Source organism: Chrysochloris asiatica, unplaced genomic scaffold (genome assembly GCF_000296735.1).
Source record: "Chrysochloris asiatica unplaced genomic scaffold, ChrAsi1.0 scaffold00044, whole genome shotgun sequence".
Classification (NCBI taxonomy): domain Eukaryota; kingdom Metazoa; phylum Chordata; class Mammalia; order Afrosoricida; family Chrysochloridae; genus Chrysochloris; species Chrysochloris asiatica.
The window spans coordinates 21,328,607-21,352,272 of NW_006408562.1; the positions used below are offsets into that span (position 1 = coordinate 21,328,607).

At 40.1% G+C, this 23,666-nt stretch overlaps 1 protein-coding gene across 1 annotated transcript in view; it reads right to left on the reverse strand.

The window, feature by feature from the left end:
- The window catches only part of SPHKAP (SPHK1 interactor, AKAP domain containing), a 136,011-nt gene extending 119,659 nt beyond the window's left edge, over window positions 1-16,352 (reverse strand). The window contains exons 1-2 of the mRNA XM_006861933.1: window positions 16,335-16,352; window positions 15,196-15,303 (exon numbers count right to left, since the gene is read on the reverse strand). Coding sequence (XP_006861995.1) covers window positions 15,196-15,303; window positions 16,335-16,352 — 126 coding nt within the window. The remainder of the gene's footprint in view (window positions 1-15,195; window positions 15,304-16,334) is intronic.
- Window positions 16,353-23,666: the final 7,314 nt, after the last annotated feature.

Sequence of the window (23,666 nt, forward strand, 5' to 3'; positions counted from 1 at the left end):
GGGGGTCTTCCTCATTTTGTCTAACCCTCCACCTTACCAAACATGATATCCTTCTCCAGCGACTGGTCCCTCCCGACGATATGTCCAAAGTATGAGAGACGAAGTTTGGCCATCATGGCCTCCAAGGAGCACTCTGGCTGCACTTCTTCCAACACAGATCTGTTGGTTCTTTTGGCAGCATATGGCACTTTCAATATTCTCCTCTTTTATTCTCTAGGAGGGGACAATCTGGCACCTTCTACACTCCTAGTTCTGCATACCACACTTAACTGCGTTTACACTTCTGCATCCCCCATGGTATTAAGATAAACTTGTATGATACAGTCACCACCACTGGACAGAGCCATGTTCCATCCTTTGTAGGTAATTCTCTTGTAGGTAAATCATCTCCTTTATCCAATTTTAATCTCTTTTCTTTTTGGTAATAGATTAATGTCTCTCAGAGTAAGTTCTGGTCATTTGGTTTTTATTCCCACACTCCTACCCCTGGTTTCCTGGTGGTGGTGTTGTTAAGTGCCATGGAGTTGGTTCCGACTCACAGCGACCCTGTACAGGATTTCTGAGGCTGTAAATCTTTACGGGAGCAGAAAGCCTCATCTTTCTCCCGTGGAACCACTGGCAGTTTCAAACTGTTGACCTTGAGGTTCACAGCTCGATTCGTAACCATGACGCTACCAAGCTTGTGGTGCCATGGGATAACCACTTAACCTCAAGGGCAGTTTGAATTGCAAGGTTGGTAATTCAAACTCACCAGCAGCTCCTCAGATATCCCATATGGGGTCGCTGTGAGTAGGAACTGACTGGATGGTACACAACAACAATGTGTACTCAGAAGGCTTTTCTCTTGGGGGCCTGAAATGCAACACTTGTCTTGCTAGAGTAGTAATAGTTGTCTGGTAGCTGTTCTCATTCCTGTTCATACCTTCTACCCTCCAACACTGTCGCCTGAACTTAGAAAGGCTGGAGCTGAATTGATCCAGCTGCCCATTCTAGGTTATGTGAAATGAAGTAAAAACCTTACCCTCAGTCGTGTTCCCAAATGTAGGAGGACCATGGCAGTTTTCTTATTATTTTCAAATAGTCTGTTAAGTAATTCGGAGTTGTGGTGTGGTGCTGTGGGATAGTGCACTAGATTGCAAGTTCCCTTTGAACTGCAAAGTCGGCAGTTCAAAGTCACCAGCCGCTCCTCAGAAATTCTATACAGAGTTGCTATGAGTTGGAACGGACTCAACAGCACTTAACAACAACAACAGTACGTAATTTAAGGAGCCTGGATGGAACAGTGGTTAAGTGATCGACTGTGAACTGAATGGCAGGCAATTTAAATCCACCAGCAAGTCAGAAGGAGAAAAGACCTATTACTCCCATAAACATTGCTCCCATAAACATTACAACCAGTTAGGAAACTCTATGGAATTCTGGTGTGGAACTGTAGGATAAGCACCGGACTACGAACCAAAAGGTGGCAGTTCAAATCTACCAGCCACTCCTTGAAAATCCAATGCAGGATTGTGCTTAACAACAACAAAGAAACTCTGGGGGCTGTCGTCTAAAAGAGATGTATTATCTCATAGAGAAAGACTGAAATTCTGCTCTGAGAACTTTTGCTTTTCCTAATAAGCCTGGGGGAGTCCTGGGGTGGCATTGTGGGCTAATGCATTAGACTGCAAAGTCAGTTTGAACTGCAAGATCGGCGGTTCAAGCTTACCAGCAGCTCCTTGGAAACCCTATACAGGACCGCTATGAGTTGGAACTGAGTCAACGACACTTAACAGCAAAAAAGTTACCAAAAAAGACCAATAATAGTTACTAAAAAGGACCAATAATACAGCAAAGATTCTGAACTGAAAAATGGACATCCTCTGCTGCTCATTAGCCAAATCCACCTTTTCTATTTCATCTCCTTCTTCTTTATTTTTAACTTGAGATTCTAAGTTGTTTAAGAACAAACAAACAAGCAGTATCATTTCTAACTTTTTTTTTTTTTCTGGGATTTTGAAGGGACTGATTAAGAAAGAAATATTAATCCTAACAAACGCCTCTGCTAAAAAGAAACAGGAAATTAGGAAATTGTGTTGGCAACATCCTTGAAATTTAAAGCTATTTGAATGAGAAACATAGCTTACTGTTGTTTTTTCTTGATTGATATGCTTTCTACTCAGAGGAAAATTGCTATAATAGTGGGAATTGCGTGGAATTTGAAATGCAAAGCTATTCTGAGCTAGTTTAATGATGCATTCTCCTGTCAAAATGAGTATTTTTTTAAAGTTGAGAAATGGAATAAACACCACAGTTTTAAAAGTGTACTTGGATCTATTTGTCTATTTTTAGTGACAAAAATGTCAAGATACATAAAATATTGCATTAAGTATTTGAAACTCAGGCTTACATGCCAAAATAATCAACTCTTGCTATTTTGAGACCCTGGGAATAATCACAGACTGAACACATATTGTAAGAATATTTCAAACTCAGTCCTCAAGTTCCTTTTCTCCATCTACAGACCCTCCCTGTCTTGGTTGATCTTGTCTCTGAGCTTTAGACACCTTCATCTTGGCGACCCTTAAATCTCTGTCTTTGGCTCTGACTCTGCCAATCACTCTAACCTCCAAATGCCTTCTGGTGTGGCACTGTGCATCAGAACTGGACCGTGAATCACAAGGTTGGCAGCTCAAACCCACCAGCGGCTTCTCAGAAACCCTATGCAAGTGTCACTATGAGTCAGAATTGATGTGACAGCATTTATGAAACTACCAGCTGTTGTTCTGTGGGAGAAAGATGAGGCTTTCTGCTCCCATAAAAAATATACAGCCTTGGAAACCCTATGCAGAGTCTCTATGAGTCAGAAGCGACTCCATGGCACATAACAACATCAACAACCTTACTTACATTTGCACTTGGATGACTCAGAGACACTCAGCATCACCTCCCTCACACCCAAATCCACCCTGTTCCTCATTTGTGCCATCTTCCCTGCACAGGAAACAACACTTCTATCCACCTGGAGGTTGTTGTTGTTGTAAGTACCATTGAGTCAGTTCCGACTCATACCAACCCTGTATAGGGTTTGTGAGGATGAACTGGTGTGTTTGAACTATTGACCTTGTGGTTCCTTGTCCAATGCTGATCCTACAGTGCCATAGCAGGAATCCTAGGGGTACAGGAGTGAAAAAAAAAAATACAGGAGTGATTCTTGATTTTTCTCATTCCTTCACCCAATCCATTAATAAGCCCTGCTGAACAGACAGAGTTTATTAAAGCATTTGGCTCTTCAGCATTTGGCTAGTGGTTTGAGCCTAACCAGTAATCCCATAGGAAAAGACCTGGCAATTTGTTCCTATAAATATCATTGTTCATGTTGTGCTCAGTGCTGTTGAGTCAGTTCCAACTCATAGCAACCCTGTACAGGGTTTCTGAAAAGTGGATGGTGAGCTTGACTGAGACCCTGCGGAACAACCCTACCTTATGGTACAGTGTTTATCCTACAGTGCCAAAATCCAAATAACCATCTTAAAACAGTGGCTGTAGTTAAGTTTACCTCCCTTCCTAATTACATTCCATAATTAGTCGAAGAATCTCCAAAGAAGAATTTGTGGCCCAATGAGATGGGCAATTCTCCTCCTGAGAACAAAGGTGAAATCAGCAAATAGAAATGGTTGGAATAGAAACTATGTCTAGGACACAACTGCCCAACTACTGGAACAGAAAACTAGAACCACAATGCCTGATCACAAATCCCACCATCCTGATTTTCTTTACCTTTGAAAAGCCTCAGTTTGCCCTTCAGTTAGGGAGGCTAATCTGGGAGATTCCTGACCCTTTGTCCACATGTGTATCCGTACTCAATACATGGTTTACTCTTTGCTCTGAGTGCTGGTTGTGTAGCAGCAGGTTAGTAAAACCATTTTGGTGGTTACATGGGCACTTCAAAATATTAGCATACTTAATAGCTTGTGAGCCATGAGGTATTATTCTGGTCTGCATTTTGTAGAGAAGGAAAGTGAAACACAGAAAAATTTAGTAAGTTACACAAGGTCACATAGAAAGAGGAGGTCCTGGGAGTCAATAGTCACAGATGCCTGACCCCTGAGCAGACAGGTTCTAAACCAGTCAGTGGACTGTCACCTTGTTTTAGGTGACTTTCTCTACATCAATCTTGTTTGACACCAGTCTTTGCACTCCACACTGGTCGCTTTTTGAGAAGAGATTTCTGCATGGATTCACAGGTATAAATAATTGAAATGCTTTGGATAGTGCAGTTGTCCCACAGGAAGATTACATGAATTTGATCAATTTATATTCCAATGTTATCAACATTGTGATGCTATTGGAATGTAAATTAATTGTGCTTTATATTGACATTGGGAATGTCTTAGGCTGGATTCTCTAAAGAAGTAAAATTATTGAAGTGTCTATATAAGTGGGCTCCAAAATGTTACTGGAAACATGGAGTTTAAAGATAATGGATTTTTCCAACCAATTTTTTAAAGTCCCTGTAAAGAGAGATTGATCTCAAGGAAATGGCTCCCACAGTTGTAGAGGTTGGCAAGCCCCAAGTCTATGAGGTCAGCCATTAGGCTGGAGACTTTTCCTGACTCACATCGTTGGAAGAATCATAAACTCAGAATTGTCAGAACACATAGTAGACTCAAGGGCTGTTTGTGGTTGTTGTTAGGTGCAGGAGAGTCAGTTCCAATCCACAACTATGCTATGTACAACAGAAAGGAATCCTGCTAGGTCCTGTGGCAAACTCATGGTTGCTGCTATGCTTAACTCCATTGTTGTTGCCACTATGGCAATCCATCTCTTTGGGGTCTTCCTCCTTTTCACTGTCACTCCACGTTACCAAACATGATGTCCTTCTTCTGGGACTGGTTCTTCCTGATAATATGTCCCAAGTATGAGAGACATAGTCTGGCCATCTTGACTTCTAAAGGGCACGATTTTTGTATTTCTTCCTACAAAGACTTATTTGTTCTTCTGGTAGACTATGGAACCTTTAATATTCTTCTCCAGTACTATAATTTGAATAGATCGTTTTTTCTATGGTCTTCTTTGTTCATAGTCCAACTTTCACATGTATCTGATACTACTAAAAATACCATTGTTTGAGTCAGGCATACTTTAGTCCTCAAATTGACATCTTTGCTCTTGAACACTTTAAGGCGGTCTTATGCAACAGATTGCCTAATGCAATATGTCATTTGATTTCTTGACTGCTGCTTCCATGGCTGTTGATGGTGGAGCCAAGCAAAATGAAGTCTTTGACAACTTCAATCTTTTCTCCATTATCATGATATTATTTATTTATCTAGTGATTTTCTTTTTCATTGAAGAGCAATCCATACTGAAGGCTGTGGTCTTTAATCTTCATCAGTAGATATTTTAAGTCCTCTTTGCTTTCTGCAAGCAAAGTTGTATCATCAGCATAACACTGGTTGTTAATGAGTCTTCCTCCAATCCTGCTGCCATGTTCTTCTTCAGATAATTCAGCGTCTCCGATCATTTGCTCAGCATATAGATTGAATATGTAAGATGAAAAAATACAACCCTGGTGTATGCCTTTCCTGATTTTAAACAATTCAGTGTCCCTTTATTCTGTTAAAACAACTGCCTGTTAGTTTGCGTATGGGTTCCTTATGAGCCAAATTAAGTGTTTTGGAATACTCATTCTCCACAGTGTTGTTCATAGCTTGTTATGATTTGCATGATCAAAAGCCTTTGTGGAATCAATAAAGCACAGGTAAACATCTCTTTGGTATTCTCAGCTCTCAGCCAAGATTCATCTGATGTCAGCAACGATATCCCTGGCTTCCCATCCTTGTCTGAATCCAACTTGAACCTCTGGCAGTCCCCTGTCAATGTAATATTGCAGTTGGTTTTAAATTATGTTTAGCAAAACTTTACTTACATGCAATATTATTGATATTGTTCCATGATTTCCACATTCCACTGGATCACCTTTCTTTGTAATGGGCACAAATATGGTCTCTTCCAATCTGTTGGCCAGGTAGCTGTCTTTCAAATTTGTTGGCATGCATGAATGAGTGTCTCCAGTGCTGCATCGGTTTTTTGAAAGATTTCTATTTGTTTTTGATCAACTCCTGGAGTCTTGTTCTTTGCCAATACCTTTGGTGCATTATGCACTTCTTCCTTCAGTACCACTTACTCTTGATCAAATGCTACCCCTTGAAATGGTTGAACTTCAATCATCTATTTTGGTACAGTGACTTTGTGTATTACTCCCATCTTCTTTTGATGCTTTCTGCATCAAATATTTTGTCCATAGGGTTATTCAATATTACAAGTTGAGGCTTTAATTTTTTACATCAGTTCTTTTAGCTTGAAAAATGCTGAATATGTTCTTTCCTTTTGTTTTTCTAAATCCAAGTCTAAATCCATATATATAGTTGTACATATTGTTATTGTTATTAAGTGCCTTGGAGTCAATTCAGACTCATAGTGACCCTGTATAGGGTATCTGAGGAACTACTAGTGAGTTGGAACCACTGACCTTATGGTTGAACCGACCTTGTGGTCTAGTGCTTGTCCTACGTATATGTAACATGAACTTCTGGTGTTTGCTGTAGGATTACCACCGGACTGTGAATCATAAGGTCTGCACTTCAAACCCACAAGCCCCTTCATGTAAACCCTATACAGGGTCACTATGGATCAGAACTGACTCGATGGCACTTAACAACAACAACAACAAAAACCTGTAGTATAGTGATTTGGAGTCAGACTATGAACGTCAAGATGAGAAGTTTGAAACTACCTGTCATTCCTCTCAACACAGATGATGCTTTCTGCTTCTATAAAGGTTTATAACCTTGGATACCTGATACAAGGTTGGAATTGACTCCAAGACACGTCATACCACCACCATACATATAAATATATGTAACATCATCAGGGAGCTCTGGTAGCATAGTGGTTACGAATCGGGCTGTTAATCTCACTGGTCAGCAGTTCGAAACTACCAGCTGTTCTGTGGGAGAAAGAGGAGGCTTGTTGCTCCTGTAAGGATTTACAGGCTCAGAAACCCTGTGTAGGGTCGCTATGAGTTGGAACTAACTGACTCCATGGAGCACAACAACAACATATGTAACATCATTGTAGTATGGCTTTTCATTTTGTTTCTGATGTCTACTGAAGTGCTCACATTCTAAAACTGGTTTCTGCCTTCGAATCAAGGTGAAGTACTCATAAATAATCATCTAAATTTCCCTTGGAAATTCCTTTTCATAGGATGAATTCTTGAAAGCCTCACCTAACAAGAAAGGAAAGGCTATGATCTTGATTTTTAGTATATAACATTTTATCTACAGTATTCAAGATAAAGTACGGGGCTTAATTTTCAATAAAAAGTGCAATTGTAAATCTTCCTATTTAATAGCTTCTAGAGCCAAGACATTGATAAATGCACTGACTAGGTCTCAGGCTTAGTCCCAAATTACTTGATCCTCAATAGTTCATTACTCAAGTTTGGTATAAAAACTCCATTTAATTGATCACTTTTCTTGCTTTTCTGTCCCTTACTCTTCATGAATGTAGAGCCCTCTGCTTGCTTACATGGGTCACCATTTTCACTACGCTTCCCAAAAAAGTAACCTTTCCTAATTCATTGGCTCTGGAGATTTGGTGACGTGTAGTAGAAATTTCATTTGATTTGTAATCAGAAATTTTTATCTAGGACCCTGTTGTTGCTGTTCTTGTTAAGTGCTGTCAAGTTGGTTCTGACTCATAGCGATCCTGTGTAGGGTTTTTGAGGAGTAGCTGCTAAGTCTGAACTGCCAATTTTACAGCTCCACATTTGGGCTTCAGGACCCGAGGGTTCCCAGAATGTGTCTTGGAAGAAGTACCTCCAGAATGGTCCTTAGGAGCTAGGCTGGTGAGACTTTGTGTCATGTACTTTGGTTATGTTAGGAGGCCCAGTCCCTGGAGAAAGACGTCATGCTTGGTCAAGTGGAGGGTCAACATTACAGAGGAAGACCCTCAATGAAATGGACTGACACAGTGTCACCAGCAAAGGGCTCAAACATAACAATTGTGAGAATGCACAGGACAGGGTGTTGTTTTGTTCTACATTGGGTCAGAGCGAAGTCAATGGCAAGCAAACAAAAGAATTTGCACAGCTGCCTCAGGAACCACACCCAGGGTTACCTTGTTTCTCTACTTTATCCAAAGCTGGATTAAGAAGTCATTCCTTTCTGGACCAATCTAAGAGAGCCGGGTTCTGAAACCCGTGAAAGGATGGTGAGATGGAAGAAACGGAGCATAACAGAACATCTTTCTTGGAGAGTAGTTGTGGGTGAGTTGGTGAGAAGAAGCTACTGGGATGGAGACTGAGATTCCCTTCTCACCCCCATCTCCCCAGGAACCTGCATGATCACACAACTGTTGATAATGTGTACATTGTTTCAAAAGATAATTAAAAATAAAACTTCACTGCCTTCACGGGGGAAGGATTGCATGGAGGGGATTGTAACCATGGCAATGATATGATATACGATAGAATGAACGTAAAACCAATGTCCTCCCATGTAAACTATCACATAATTCACAATAAAACATTAAAAAAACAAAACAACAACAACAAAAAAACCCTTCACTGCCTTCAAGCCCATTCTAACGCATGGTGGTTCTGTGCCGTGGAGTTGGTTCCGACTCATAGCGACCCTGCACAAGGTTACCGAGCCTGTAAATCTTTACAGGAGCAGAAAGCCTCATCTTTCTCCCACGAAACAGCTGGTAGTTTCAAACTTCTGACCTGCAGTTCGCAGCTCGATTCATAACCACTACGCTACCAGAGCTCATAGCAACCCTATAAAGGGTTTTTGAGATTGCAGATCTTTATGGGCACAGGCAGTCTCATGTTTCTCCTGTGGAGCAACTAATGGGTTTGAACTACCAACCTTGTGGTTAGCAGCTCAATGGCTAACCCATTGCACTACTAGGGCTCCTGTGTTCCCTTAAATATTCCACTTGAGGTGAAATTGATGGAAGACTTCCAAACGTATGCCAGAGTAGGACTATGCTCCATGGGATTCCAATGGCTTTTTTTAAAGAAGGAGATTGTCAGGACATTCTTCCCCAGTGCCTGTAGGACTCTCTTTGTTTTTTCAGAGATGATGGGGTGGAACAAACTGTTAAACAGCTTACAGGTAACTAAAGGCTGGAGGGTCTACTCCATTCAGAAGCACCTTGGAAGAAAGGTTGATGATCCCCTTTAGAAGGATCACAACTGTCGTCCTTCTCTTACCATGTTTAAGGTTTCCGGTAGACTACAAGTAAGGACAGAAAATAAAATCTGGCATCTGAGATGCCATTTTGTCATCAAACAATTCATTTTGTAAGGCCATTTATGGGGTATGGAGGATGGTGGGAGAGCTTGACTGATCTATGTACAGATTTCAGGCAAATGCGGTGTCAGGTAACATGTCTGCTATCAGGGGGTGTGATTTGTTAGCAGATGGTTACAAGGAGTTTTCACTGATGGGCAATGAAAGAGTCTGATGGTAACCATGACTAGAAGTCACGTGAGTTGTTAAGATGGCATTAATGAAGCAGGAAAACCAGAAGGGTATTTTCTGAAAAGGTTAACATGAAATTCTAATCAACAGCAAAAACAACAACAGATTAGAAGGGGATTGAATTCGTTTTTAATTAAAAAAAAAAAAAAAGAGAGAGAGAGAGGAGCAACAGTATGGAAAACCCGAGGACCTACTTTTGATGTTAAGAACCTCTATTAAGATAATGCCTCAGCTGTTGGACATGGACTTTGGCTTCCAATTTTATTGTCCTCTTCCACTTTCCCCTTGTTTTCAATAATGAGAGTTTTTCTCTCTCTCTCTTTTAACAATCATAGTATATGAGCTTTATTTATTCTACCCAGAATGACAACTCAGAAAATAAAATTCTATAGCTTGTCAGCCATCACAGTGAAAAAGTTTAAAATAAATAAATAAAATGATAATTTGATAAGAGAACTTTATTAAAAAAACAAAACACAGTTTGAATTTTTAATGCCTTTAGAAAAAAAATTTGAACGTGATTTCAGGTGGCTTCTGATCTACCTAGGGGGGCTAGGGGTTCCTTCTTGGTGTGCCTATCATATTTCTGGGAGTCCCTTTGTGGTACAAACAGTTAATGAACTCACCTAGAAATTGAAAAGTTGGATGTGGGTTTCTACCTAGTGATGCCTTAGAAGACAGGTCTGGCAATCTACTTCTGGGAAAATCAGTCATTAAAAGTCCTAAGGAACACAGTTCTACTCTGCTACACATGGGGACACCGTGGATCGAAAAGGATTCAATGACAACTGATACTCTTATTTCTGGCTGCTCACAGTTCACAGGGCAAAACCTCAAAACCAAACCCAGTGTTATCAGGTTGATTCTGGCTCAGGGTGACCCTAGGGTCTCAGAAACTGCCAGTCTCACGGGAGCAAATAGCCTCATCTCTGTCTTTCAGAGCGGCTTGTAGGTTACATTGCCGACCTTCTGGTTACCAGTCTAACATCTGACCCACTGTGCCACCAGGAGTTCTGCTCAAACACTTGCTCTTGACACTCTCATTCTAGATGCTAAAAAAATACCATTCCCTACCATTGTTGTTGTTGTTATGTGTCGTGGAATCGGTTCTGAATCATAGCGACCCTGTACAGGGTTTCCAAGACTGGAAATCTTTACAGGAGCAGAAAGCCTCATCTTTCTCCCGCGGAACAGCTGGTAGTTTTGAACTTCTGACCTTTCAGCTCACAGCCCAATTCGTAACCACTGTGCTACCAGAGCTCCTTGTTGCCTATCATAGACACAACTAAAACTCATCATCTGAAGTTTCACAACAAACAACCTTACTAGTCAATGCACACTGACTTCCCCCATCAAGTTTTCCAAACCAAAGATCTTCCCTTGCTAGAAATATCAAATGGCCCCCTTGAATTCAGAAAATATTGGTATGCTGAAGTATTTCCTTCTAAGAAATCACACATTTAAACACTTGGAGTTCAGTATAAAAAATGTGAAGCTAAAGAAAGTTCAATATGAAGAAGTTGGCTATGGTTTATGGTTAGGGAGAATTTGAGCTACAAAAGCAATATTTCATTTAGACTAGTGGCCCCAACAATTAAGAACAGATAAAAATTAAAAAAACAACAACAACACAAAAACAGTTTTAATTATTATCAACCCATTGCCATACAGTGGAGTCTTACTCCTAATGACCCTATAGGTCATAAAGGACAGAGTGAAACTGACCCTTGGTGTTTCTGACTTGTCGATTTTACAGAAGCAGGTTGCCGCATTTTTTTCTCCTTTGGAGCAACTGGTGAGTTCAAACCACTGACCTGTTTGGTTAGCAGCCAAATTGCTAAACCACTGTGCAAGCACAGCTCCAGAACAGATTACACAATAATAAAATACGACACACTGTTGTTATAGGTTCCTCAAATTCTATTATGATAATTTGTAATTAGATTTAAGCTTGGGATGATAGTACGAAACTCTTTCTCTTTCTCTCTCATATATATAATATAATATATATATATATATATATATAGCTCTGGTAATGTAGTGGTTACGAATCGGGCTGCGAACCTTAAGGTCAGCGGTTCGAAACTACCAGCTGCTCCGCAGGAGAAAGATGAGGCTTTCTACTCCCGTAAAAATTTATACCCTCGGAAACCCTGTACAGGGTCGCTATGGGTCGGAACCGACTCGATGGCACTTAACAACAACTATATATATATATATAATTTTTTTAATATGAAACTTTAATGAGGTGATTATTTTTAAATCCAGTCTTTTCCCCTTAAATTACAATTTTATTTTCATGTTGGTGTGGAGAATTGGTTCTGAAATGAATCATACAGCTTTGCCTGGCCACATTGGCTATTTCTTTTGTACAGCTTTGTTCGTTAAGCCCTCTTGTCTTGGTTAACTATTACCATAAAACTGCAAAGAATAAGCCCATGGGCACTGAGTAGATTACAACTCATATGGACCCTATAGAGGGTTTCTGAGACTAGACATCTTTAAGGGTGCAGAGAGCCTCATCTTTCTCCAATAGAGCAGCTGGAATGTTTGAATTACCCACTTTGAAATGAGCAGCCCAACTTCCTAACCCATGATGCCACCATTATTACTGTTTACCTCTGTTTCTCCTCTAGTTCATATTTCCTTTCAGCAAAATCCAACTCCAAACTCTTAACTTTTCCTCTCCACTCTAGAGAATCTGTGACAAGTTTTTCATATCGATCCTTAGATATCATCTATGTTAAGAATGTATGTATAATTTTAAGTGTTTATGTCAGTTTTAATTATCATAACTGTTGGAGAAAATAAAATATTCCAATACTATGTCTTTCATTTGTGTTTTGATTTGTCCCTGCCTCTTTTTGTAGGAATAGGAAAAATCCATAAAGTAGGGTGAATCAGCTAAACCTGACACTATAAAACTACAAAAGAAGTCAGGAAGTTTTAAGTGCAAATTTCTGTCTATTGGGATTGATGAGGGATGAGAGGACGGCTTTGTTACAGACAAAAATATCCTTTGCCATCAAGTCAATTCTGACTCATAGCGACCCTATAGTCTGAATAGAGCTGCTCCATTGGGTTTCTGAGGCTGTAACACAGACTGACTTATTTTTCTTCCATGCAGCAGTTAGTGGGTTTGAACCAACAACCTTTCAGTTAGCAGCTCAATGCTTAATCTATTGGGCCACCACAGAGGATGAAACAACTGCAACCGTTGCATTTGACTAGAAAGGATCAAATTTGTCATTGTAGATTTGCATTCCAGATTTCAAATATAGACAGTGCAGACATGACCTCTTTGCCTTTCCTTACACAATTTTCCAGGCATATTTGATTCAGAAGACCTTTTTAAAGTGTTGAAGAGCAAAGATGCCAGTGTGAGGACTAAGGTGCGCCTAACCCAAACCATAGTATTTTCAATAATCTCATATGCATGTGAAAGCTGGACAGTGAATAAGGAAGACCATAGAAAAATTAACGCTTTTGAGTTAGGTGTTGGAGGAGAATATTGAAAGTGTCATGGGCTGCCCAAAGAACCAATAGATCCGTTTTGGAAGAAGTGCAGCCAGAGTGCTCCTTGGAGGCCAAGATGGCCAAACTTCGTCTCTCATATTTTGGACATATTGTCAGGAGGGACCAGTGGCTGGAGAAGGATATCATATTAGTAGGGTGGAAGGTGCAAGAAAAAGAGGAAGACCGCCAACAGGATGGATTGGCAAAGTGACAGCATCAATGAGCTCAAGTGTGGCAAAAATTGTGAGGTTGGCTCAGGACTGGGCAGTGTTTCGTTCTGTTCTGCATAAGGTTGCCATAAGTCAGTACTGACTTATGGCACCTAACAGCAACAAACTTTTGTGGGAAGTTTAGTAATGTAACAGCTGCTCAGATAACAACTTGGACTGCAGTGTAGCCACTGATAGCATTTGTAGGTCATTTCTCACCTTTTTACAATTTAGTGCTGTGTGATTAATGATCTGTGTCAGTAAATGGCTGAAGTTTCCACCTCATCTCGGAACTGAATATATATATAAAAAAGGTATCACTATTCAATGACTGGCCACTTAATGCATTTTGTTTTCTCAAAATATTTTTAGCCAGCAGCTAGTTTCTTGGAAAAGGATCCAATGTACTAACAGAAAGGAAATCACAGTCATTAGCCTGAACAAAGAGATGGAACTCAGTCTGTTGACAGGACTAGACATTTCTTGTAGGAGGCTGTGTGGTGGGAATGTGCACTGTTTTACACCCTTTGTCTGCCAATTTTGGTTCCGTTCATTACTTAGAAACAGCCTCCCTATCCCAGTTTCAGCTCCTGGCTTTCTTTATTCATTTTCTTTTTCATTGGCTTTAACCAGAAAAGCCACTTACTTCCAGGAATAGCACAGAGTCTATACTCTCAATTTTGTCATAAGAATTACAATTCCTTTCTCTCTGAAAGCACTCTCCCCTAATCTCTATCATTATGACCGCAAAAGTATTAGGTGGTTCTAAGAACCTTAGCCTCTATGACCCTGACAATGGAAGACCTAAATGATACCTAGCTGCTAGGACCAGTAAATCTGAAAGGGACCACAATAAAGTAGGATAAAACTGTGGAACAAAACTCAAAAGCATAATAAAGACCAAGCGTCACTGGTTGAATAGAGACTGATGGAACCCTAGAGACTGTGGCCCTTAGATCGCCTTCAAGTCTGGAACTGAACTCACCGCTGTGACTCAACTTTTCATCACACAGTAGGTTCATACAGTGAACAGTAACAGGGAGATCCACAGTCCTTAAAAGAGTCAATTCTTGGAGATCAAAAGGGCAGCATTTGCCCAGACACAAAGTTCAGAAGATAGGAAGGAGAGGGAACAAGATAGGTAAACGCAGAATGAAGTGGATGCATGTCATTACATTGCTAGATTGCCATCTAAGACAGGAAGCAAAATGTGTACAAATAGCTGAATGGAAAACAACTTCTCTTTAACTGTCATCCACATCACAATGAAAAGTTTTTTTAAAGTAGGGGAAGCTAGGTGTTTTCAATTAAAATGAAAATATATGATGTAGTTTTGTACAACATATAGGGAGCACATTAGACAGAAATAAGTTATAACCACATTCGTAACTTCAATCTCTTTGATTGAAAAATAAAGTTTTGGAAGCAATTAAAGTTCAGCACCAATAGATTATAATGCATGCCTATATATCTCCTTTTAAAAAGCTTTTAAATAATGAATGTCCTTGGTAAGAATATGGACAATTTTGTATAATTTTCATGTTGGAAAATATCTACAGGAAGGATTATGGAATATATTGAAAAGAATTCAAGAGAATTTTGAGTCGTGTTTTACTTCTCACCATACAATTCTATTTATTCCTTTTCTAGTATTACTTTTCTAGTAATTTTGAAAATAGAGAAAAATAACCTCTTCTTCTGAAAATCAAACATATTTTTATTTATTGAAATATATAAGTGTCATAGCAGCATCAGTCCTGTGTGTTGTTGCATGAGTAGTTCATAAAACCAGTTATGGTTTTTCAAAAGGGTGCTTGGTATTTAACCCATCAATACCTGGTGTTTGGTGGATTATGTACCATGTGTCCTAAACACAGGTGGGCAGCTCTGCACCTCTCCTTGCCTCATCAGACCCGAGAGAGCTGGGTACTTACAGAAGCACAGTTTTCGGATTTGTCTTCCACAAAACCAATTTGGCAGGGCGTCCTCTGATTCTGCAGCCAATAATCTGTGGACTCAAGCAGACTGTTGCTGCGGAGAACCTGAGACAACGGAGAAACCCTCATCAGTGCATTTTAGATGGGCCAAGGTTTTCTATTTAAACAAACAGATCTTTTCTTTCTTTTTGCTTGTTTATTTTTTTCACTTTTTACTTTCAGTGGGGAAGAGGTGTACAGAACAAATCGGTTTTCCATTCAGCAGCTTGTAGGCATTTTGTTTCACGTGTTGGTTGAAATCACTACTTATCCTTCTTCCTGCCTGTATTACCTGTTTCTATTCCTTCATCTTTCCTACCTCTTTCTGTGTTCTAAACTAGGCCACTGTAGAAATGCTTCCCTATGGATTTCAAATGGTTGATTTTTCTAAGATGTGGGTATTTTCCTAGTCTTATGTTCCCATTCTAGACCTGATTTGGTGCTGTAAGACAAGCACTGGGCAACAAGTTCTGTTTTAACTACATGGTTAGAAGTTTAAACCCACCAGCTGCTCTTCAGAAGCCCTATACAGTGTCACTATGTGTCAAAACAGACTCGACAGCACTTAACAACAGATTTGTGTTATAGTGAATTATCTAATGTCTCTTCTAGCCATAGTCTGAACCTCCCATTAAACACCGTCTCTGCTCTGCTGCATCTGGGTAAGAGACGGTGGGAGAAGATATTGATAGGATGACATGACTCAGCTGTGAATGTTAGCAGAGTTCATTGTAAGTGTGAAAACTTAAAACTCTAGCGTGGGTTTACAAAGAGCCATCTCAGAAGCAGGAGCAGGGATCTACAATCAAAGAAGAAGAACCAGGAGTGGAGTGCGTCCTTTGGACCCTGAGTCCCCTGCACATGGAACCTCCTGGACCTGGGGACAGTAAAGTTGTGACACCAGAGGAGGGGCAGAGGAGCAGCAGCAACAGCAGAATCAAGAACCAGTGCACGAGATACAGCAGTGGACTGCCCAGCCCACGGAGCAAGTAAAGCTGAGTGACTCTGGGCTGGAAGCTTGCTTATAGAGTAGGGTATCTCCAGGCATTGAGGTGGGGGAGCTAGGTTTGCTGACCCATGGAGCTAGAGCTGAGTACCTTCAGGCCGAGGCTCATGGTGGAGTGGTGTGTCCTGTGGGCATTTACCAGCAGCTGACTGGAACAAATGTGCCCTGAACATTTTATGACCCTGAATCGTAACCTGTTAAATTCCCTAATAAACCCCTTAACTCTGAGTATGCTGTCTGAATCCTGTGTGGGCATTGCAGAGGATTATCGAACCCAACTAAGGAGCAGAGAGGGCTGTGGTAGGAATGGTTTGGCGCTTCATATTTTTGCAGACCTGTCTACTGTTTGGTCTGAAGGATGATTAAGGGTCATAGTCTTCTACCAGTCTCTACCAGACCAGTAAAACTGGTCTTTATTATGATTTTAGGTTTGGTCCACGTTTTTAGCCCACTCTGTCCAGGACTTTCTAATGTGATCTCTTTCAGAAGAGTTGGTAGTAGTACCTAGGCATCATCTAGTTTTTGTCTCTGGGATGAAGAAACTGAGGTTCCTATGGTCCATTATGCCACTTGACTAATTGTTCCCACGTACAGGTAACTGGCATCACTGTTTACTTTCCTCTGGAGCATCTGAATATTAGGAAAAAACCCCAAAACAACAAAAACACCACTAGAACGTGTAAAATATTCAGCCAGAAACTAACTTTAAGCAATTGTTGTTCTTGTTGTTGTTGTTAGGTGCCATCAAGTCAGTTCTGACCCATAGCAACCTTATGCACAGCAGAATGAAACAGTGCCCGATCCTGGGCCAACCTCACTACTGTTGCTACACTTGAGTCCATCGATGCTGCCACTTGGCCAGTCCATGTCGTTGGGGGGTCTTCCTCTTTTTCTCTGACTTTCCACCTTACCAAACATGATATCCTTCTCCAGTGACTGGTTCCTCCTGACAATATGTCCCAAGTATGAGAGATGAAGTTTGGCCATCTTGGCCTCCAAGGAGCACTCTAGCTGCACTTTTTCCAAAACGGATCTATAGGTTTTATAGGCAGCCCATGGCACTTTCAATATTCTCCTCCAACACCGTAACTCAAAAGCATCAATTCTTCTAAGGTCTTCCTTATTCACTGTCCAGCTTTTCATCTATATGAGGTTATTGAAAATACCATGGTTTGGGTCAGGTGCACCTTAGTCCTCAAGCTGATCTCTTTGCTCTTCAATACTTTAAAAGGGTCTTGTGCAGCAGATTTGCCTAATGCAATATGTCATATGATCTCTTGACTGCTGCTTCCATGAGTGTTGATAGTTGATCCAAGAAGAATGAAGTCCTTGACTGCTGGGGACAGCATATGCAGACCCTGGGTTGATCAGTGGCCATGTGACAACATGGACGAAAATCCAACCCCGGGGCCCTTCTCAGGATAGCGAGCCATGGACCCTGGGTCCATGAATGAATAATTTTAGGACCAAAGAAAATTATACAGAGGTAGCCAACCAGTGAGTTTGCAAAAACCAATGAACCCGGGACATCAGGAGGTCACTTCCTTTGGCCCTCAGGGTCCATGGCTCGCTATCCTGAGAAGGGCCCCGGGGTTGAATTTTCGTCCATGTTGTCACACGGCCACTGATCAACCCAGGGTCTGCGTGTGCTATCCCCAGTACTTGACAACTTCAATCTCTTCTCCATTGATAAGAATGTTGTTTATTGGTCCAGTGGTGAAGATTTTTGTTTTCTTGACATTGATAAGTAATCCATACTGAAGGCTTTGCTCTTTGATCTTCATCAGTAAATGTTTTAAGTCCTCTTCACTTTCAGCAAACAAGGTTGTATCATCTGCATATTGCAGGTTGTTAATGAGTCTTCCTCCAATCCTATGCCATGTTTTTCTTCATATAGCCCAGCTTCTCGGATTATTTGCTCAGCATACAGGTTGAATAAGTATGGTGAAAGACTACAACCTTGTCACACACCTTTTTTTAATTTTAAACCATTCAGTGTTCCCATGTTCTGTTTGAACATCTGCTTCTTGGTCCAGGTACAGATGCCTCGTGAGCACAATTCAGTGTTCCGGAATACTCACACTTACCACTATTGTCCATAGCTTGTCATGATCCACAGAATCAAAAGCCTTTGTATAATTATACAGATGCTAGTACTTCTGTTTCAGATTTGGAAACCTCAATCTGAAACAGAAGTACTAGCATCTGTTTGGCTAGTGCATCACTTATAATCAAGTCATTGTTCTAGAGTATGGGTCCAATGATGATGTCCATGGGAAAGTGTATTTTATTGGTACTAGTCTTTAACACTGGGACTCCTGTTGTGGTGCTGTGTGTTTATGCTCTGAACTGTAATGTCGGTTTGAACCACATGGTCAGTGGTTCAAGCTCACTGGCTGCCACTCAGAAACCCTATACAGGGTTATTATGGGTCAGAAGTGACTCAATGGCGCTTAACAACAACAACAAAAACTTTCTTCAAAGCTCTTATGAATATTTTCAGTTTTGAAAAGTGTGATGTTTTTCTGTTGCTCACTATTGCTTCTGAAATTATGACCCTTTAGTTCTTTAGGTCTTCTAACATGTCTGTGAAATTGAGTCATTTTTCAGGTAGCATGCTTTAAGAGCAAGAATTGCACTTAAAGATTGGTGCTATGTGGCTTTTATTGGATCAGCACTGGACTGTGAACCACCAAGTTGGCAGTTCAAACCCATCAGCTGCTCCTCAGGAATCCTAAACAGGGTCACTATGAGTCAGAAGTGACTCAATGGCACTTAACAACAACAAAAACTCTTCAATGCTGTTATGACTCAAACCCATCAGCTGCTCCTCAGGAATCCTAAACAGGGTCACTATGATCCAGAACCAACTTGATGGTACTTATCAACAACAACAAGGGTACTATGTTAAGCTTAAAAAATAATTAGGAATAAGCAAAGTGTATTTAAAGAATTATCTGCCATATCGAACTATATGGAAAAGTAAGATTTTTTGGGGGGTGGTGGTGGAGGATTTGAACATACAACACAACAAAAACAGATATGATTGATAAATGCTTTTGTTTCCATGCTGGGATTTTACAGCAACAAAGAAAAGTGTTATTTCCTAGGCAAAACCTTGTGAAGATCACACCATTAGCTAAATGATTTTACTTCTAATGTTGTCTAGGAATTTTTCATCCTGTATAAAATTTCCAATGCTCCTACGGTACCTTGTGTTTTACTTGGGTGGTGGCTGTTGTTGCTAGTCGCTGTTGAGTGGGTTTTGATTCATGTCAACACTGTGTACAACAGACTGAAGCACCGGCCCATCCTGCACCGTCCTTACAATCGTTGCTGTGTTTGAGCCCTTTTGCAGCGACAATGTCAAACTCATTGAGGGTCTTCCTCTTTTTTATTGACCCTCTACTTTACCAAGTATGATGTCCTTTTTCAGGTCCGTCCAGATAATCCTTCCAAAGCAGCACTCCATTTAGATGGAGTCTTGCAATTCTTGCTTTTAAAGAGCATTCTGGTTCTACTTCTTCCCAGTTTCATTCATTCTTCTGGCAGTCTGTGGCAGGCATATTTAGTATTCTTCAATAGCATCATAATTCAAAGGCATCAGGTCTTCTCTGGTCTTCCTATTGTCTAACTTTCACATGCATCTGAGCGGATTGAAAATACATTGGTTTGGGTCAGGGACAGCTAAGTCCTTAGGGTGAGATCCTTGGTCTTTAAAACTTTAAAGAGGGCTTTTGCAGCAGATTTGCCCAATGTGATACATTCCTTAGAGTTCTTGACTGCTGTTTTTATGGACATTGATTGTGGAAATCCTTGATAATTTCAGTACTTTCTCATTTTCTCATGATGTTGCTTATTGGTCCAGCTATGGAGATTTTTGTTTTCTTTATTTCGAAGTGAAATCCATGCTGAAGGCTTATCTGCAACTTTTATCAGTAAGTGCTTCAAGTCATCTTCACTTTCAACAAGTAAGTTTGTATCATCTGCTTATCACAGTTTGCTACTGAATCTTTCTTCAAACTTGATGCCACGTTCTTAATATAATTCAACTTCTCAGATTATCTGCTCAATATACAGATTGAATAAGTAGGGTGAATGGATACAACCCTCACACACACCTTTCCTGATTTTAAACAATTAAGCATCCCTTTAGTCAGTTCTGGTCTATATACAGGTTCCACATGAGTGCAATGAAGTATTCTTGAATTCCCATTCTTCATAATGTTATCCATAATTTTTATGATCCATGCAGTCAAATACCTTTGCTTAGCCAACTTTACTAGGATACATGTCTGTTAGTATTTGATTACCAGCTTCACTGAAGCAACATAACAGATTTAATCAGTTTGATTAATGCCACAAAAATAGAATGACACATCAGTTACATTTCATTTATACTTATACCAGAAAATGTTGTCCTGTTCTATTCTGAAACATAAATACATGGATTTTTACCTCTGAACAGTGAGCTAACCAAATACAATTGTGACACTTTTTTTCTGTAACAGATTTGGCTAAGCTGAGTGATAGACATCATCAACCAGGGAAGGCTTGACATTACCTAGAGATGGCAGCAACACAACAGTACAAAGAGACACTGTGGATGAACAGGGAACTGAATGATAAGCTGAGAGATTTTTACTGTAGACTAAGGTGGGCTTCTAGCACCCATCTGTCAGTTGGTCATACTGTGCTGGCTAGAAGCTATGCTATTGGTATTTCAAATACCAGCAGGGTCACTCAGGTGAACAGATTTCAATGGTGCTTCTCCATTAAGACAGGAGGCCTGGTGGCACAAGTGTTGGAGTGCTAACTGCAAAGTCAGAAGTCCAAACCCACCAGCCGCTCAGCAGGAGAAAGATGAAGCAGTCTGCTCATCTGAAGATTTAGTGTCAGAAATCTAGAGCAAATCCACTCAGTCTTTGAGTTGGGTTCAACTCAATGGCAGTAGGTAGAGTTTAAGAATTCACCGGTACCTACTTCCCAAAATGATCCAGTGTCAACCCTCTGGATCACAACAGAACGCCCGTGATACAGCGCTAGAAGATGAGCTCCATGATATGGAAGTTAATCAAAATACACAGGGACCAGCCACTACTATGGACTCAAACAGACCAGAGATCCTGGACAGGGGACATGGTTGGACAGTGTTTGACTAAGAATTGCTGCTGACTCAATAGCAAATCCTAACGGCTTCTGAGTCTCTCAGTATCTTTAAAGCTTTTACATAAAATATTACCTCTAAAGGATTCCTAATATAGGATACGCACTGGATTGCTAACCACAAGGTTAGCAGTTCAAATCCAAAAGTCACGCTTCAGAAACTCCATATAGGGTCACTATGAGTTGGAACTGACTAGACAGCACATCACACCAATGGCAAAAAAGTGTGGTTAGGAGCCCTAGGGGGTCCCTGAGACCTTTCAATGATTCAATAACCAAAGTTTATATAAATAAATAAAAATGCTCATTCTCTCATGAGTGCCCTGTGGAGATTTCCAAAGGTTTTGTAACATGTGGAATCCCAACAGCCAGAATGCTGATGCTGTAGGGAGTCCAGCTGTCCTCCCTGATGACAGACAATTAAGAGTTTTGCAAACATACAAAAGAAAGTCATTGTTTTCCCTAATTAGTTTTTGGCTTTATTTTCAAAAGCAAAGATTAAAAAAAAAAAAAGTTATTTGTGTTCACATTAATATTTTGATTCTTCTTTTTCAATAAATAAATACAAATATTTCTTAGCTTTAATATATAATGTGCAAAATATCACTAAGTATAATCCACATCAACAGAAGCTTTATGAGGTACTTGATAGTTTCTTTACAGTGCCAAGTAATTTTGGCAAAAAAGAAATAAACTACTGAGGACCACTGGCCCCAGGTAACATATATTTAAAGTACAACTGGCTCTGAAAACCTCACCTGCCCTATTGTTGCTAATTTTAATTTTCAGAATAGAATAGAGTTTAGGAGCTTGGATTTTTGTGGTCTAATGGGGTTGAAATTCTGGCATAATCACAAATAGCCAGGTGACCTTGGTCAACTGACTTAAAAACTCTTGAGTTTCAGTTTCCATCCCTGTAAAATATGAATAATCATAGACACCTCATGGGGCTGTTGGGGAGTAGTCAAGAGATGCTAGTTGTAAAACATGGAATCATCAAGATGACATGTTATCCTCCCAATACATAGCTTTTCGTATGTGTCCTTGTTGTTAAGTGTCACTTCCTATGAAGCAGTTGGTGAGCTTGAACCACCATCCTTACAGTTCAAACCAACTTTGCAGTCCAGCACATTAGCCCACAGTACCACAGCAAGACTCTGCAAAGGACAATAGGGAATTGAATGCCTTAGCCTGGAGTTAGCAGATTGAAAATGTTTCAGATGTGTGAGGGCAAATTTCCTTTAGGTGTAATGTTAGTTCTGCAGTTTGCAGTATGCATAGTTACAGTTACCGTTTTTTTTAAATTATGCTAAAATACCACATATATCATTTAAAAAAACAAGTCATTATTGTAATGTTGGAGTTCCCAGTGGAGGGTGGTAGGGGACAAAGCTTAATGAGCTCAGCTGTTACCCAAAATTTGGGTGGTTTAGGTCTACCCAGAGATGCCTCAAAAGAAAGATCTGGCAAGCTACTTGCAAAAATCAGCCATTGAAAACTCTATGGAGTACAGCTCTATTCTGACACATACAGGATCACTACGAGTCAACAATAAGGTTTTATCATTTTGAAGATGAAAACTGATACGCAGAAAGATTTGGGTTGTATCCCTACTTGTCCGGAGTGAGATTTTGAACTTGGACTTGAAGACTCCAAGGTATGTGATCTTCCATACAAACGTGTCTGAATTTGGACATGTTTCTGCAACATTATATACACCTAATTTCTGTAAATAAAACTCTATTTTCTTATGAACTCTCAATTCAAAATTAAGTTCTCACTAATGAAATTCTGACATGAGAATTTCTTTTTTATTTTTTGTAAGGAGAACATGAACTTTCCTTTAAGGAGAACAAACATTTCCTCTGTGAATTATCATAATCTAATAAACACACTTGACAAACGATATCAGTATTTTAATTTCTCAGAGGAAAGCATGCTTTGCATCTACTGTGTTAACATTAAACCAAACCGACATAATTACGCTTCTCCTTGTCGTTCTTTGATCCTTAGAATTTCCAACACCCAACACTAAAACATTCATTAACTCATTAACTCTATCTCATCAGAACATTTGAGATTTAGCATGCTGCCATCAAGTGAAATACAGTTTACTAATACATTGTTGTTGTTGTTGTTATGTGCCGTGGAGTCGGTTCTGACTCATAGTGACCCTGTACAGGGTTTCCGAGGCTGTAAATCTTTACGGGAGCAGAAAGCAATAAGTAACTACAAATAAGTGGTTTATAACAAAGGG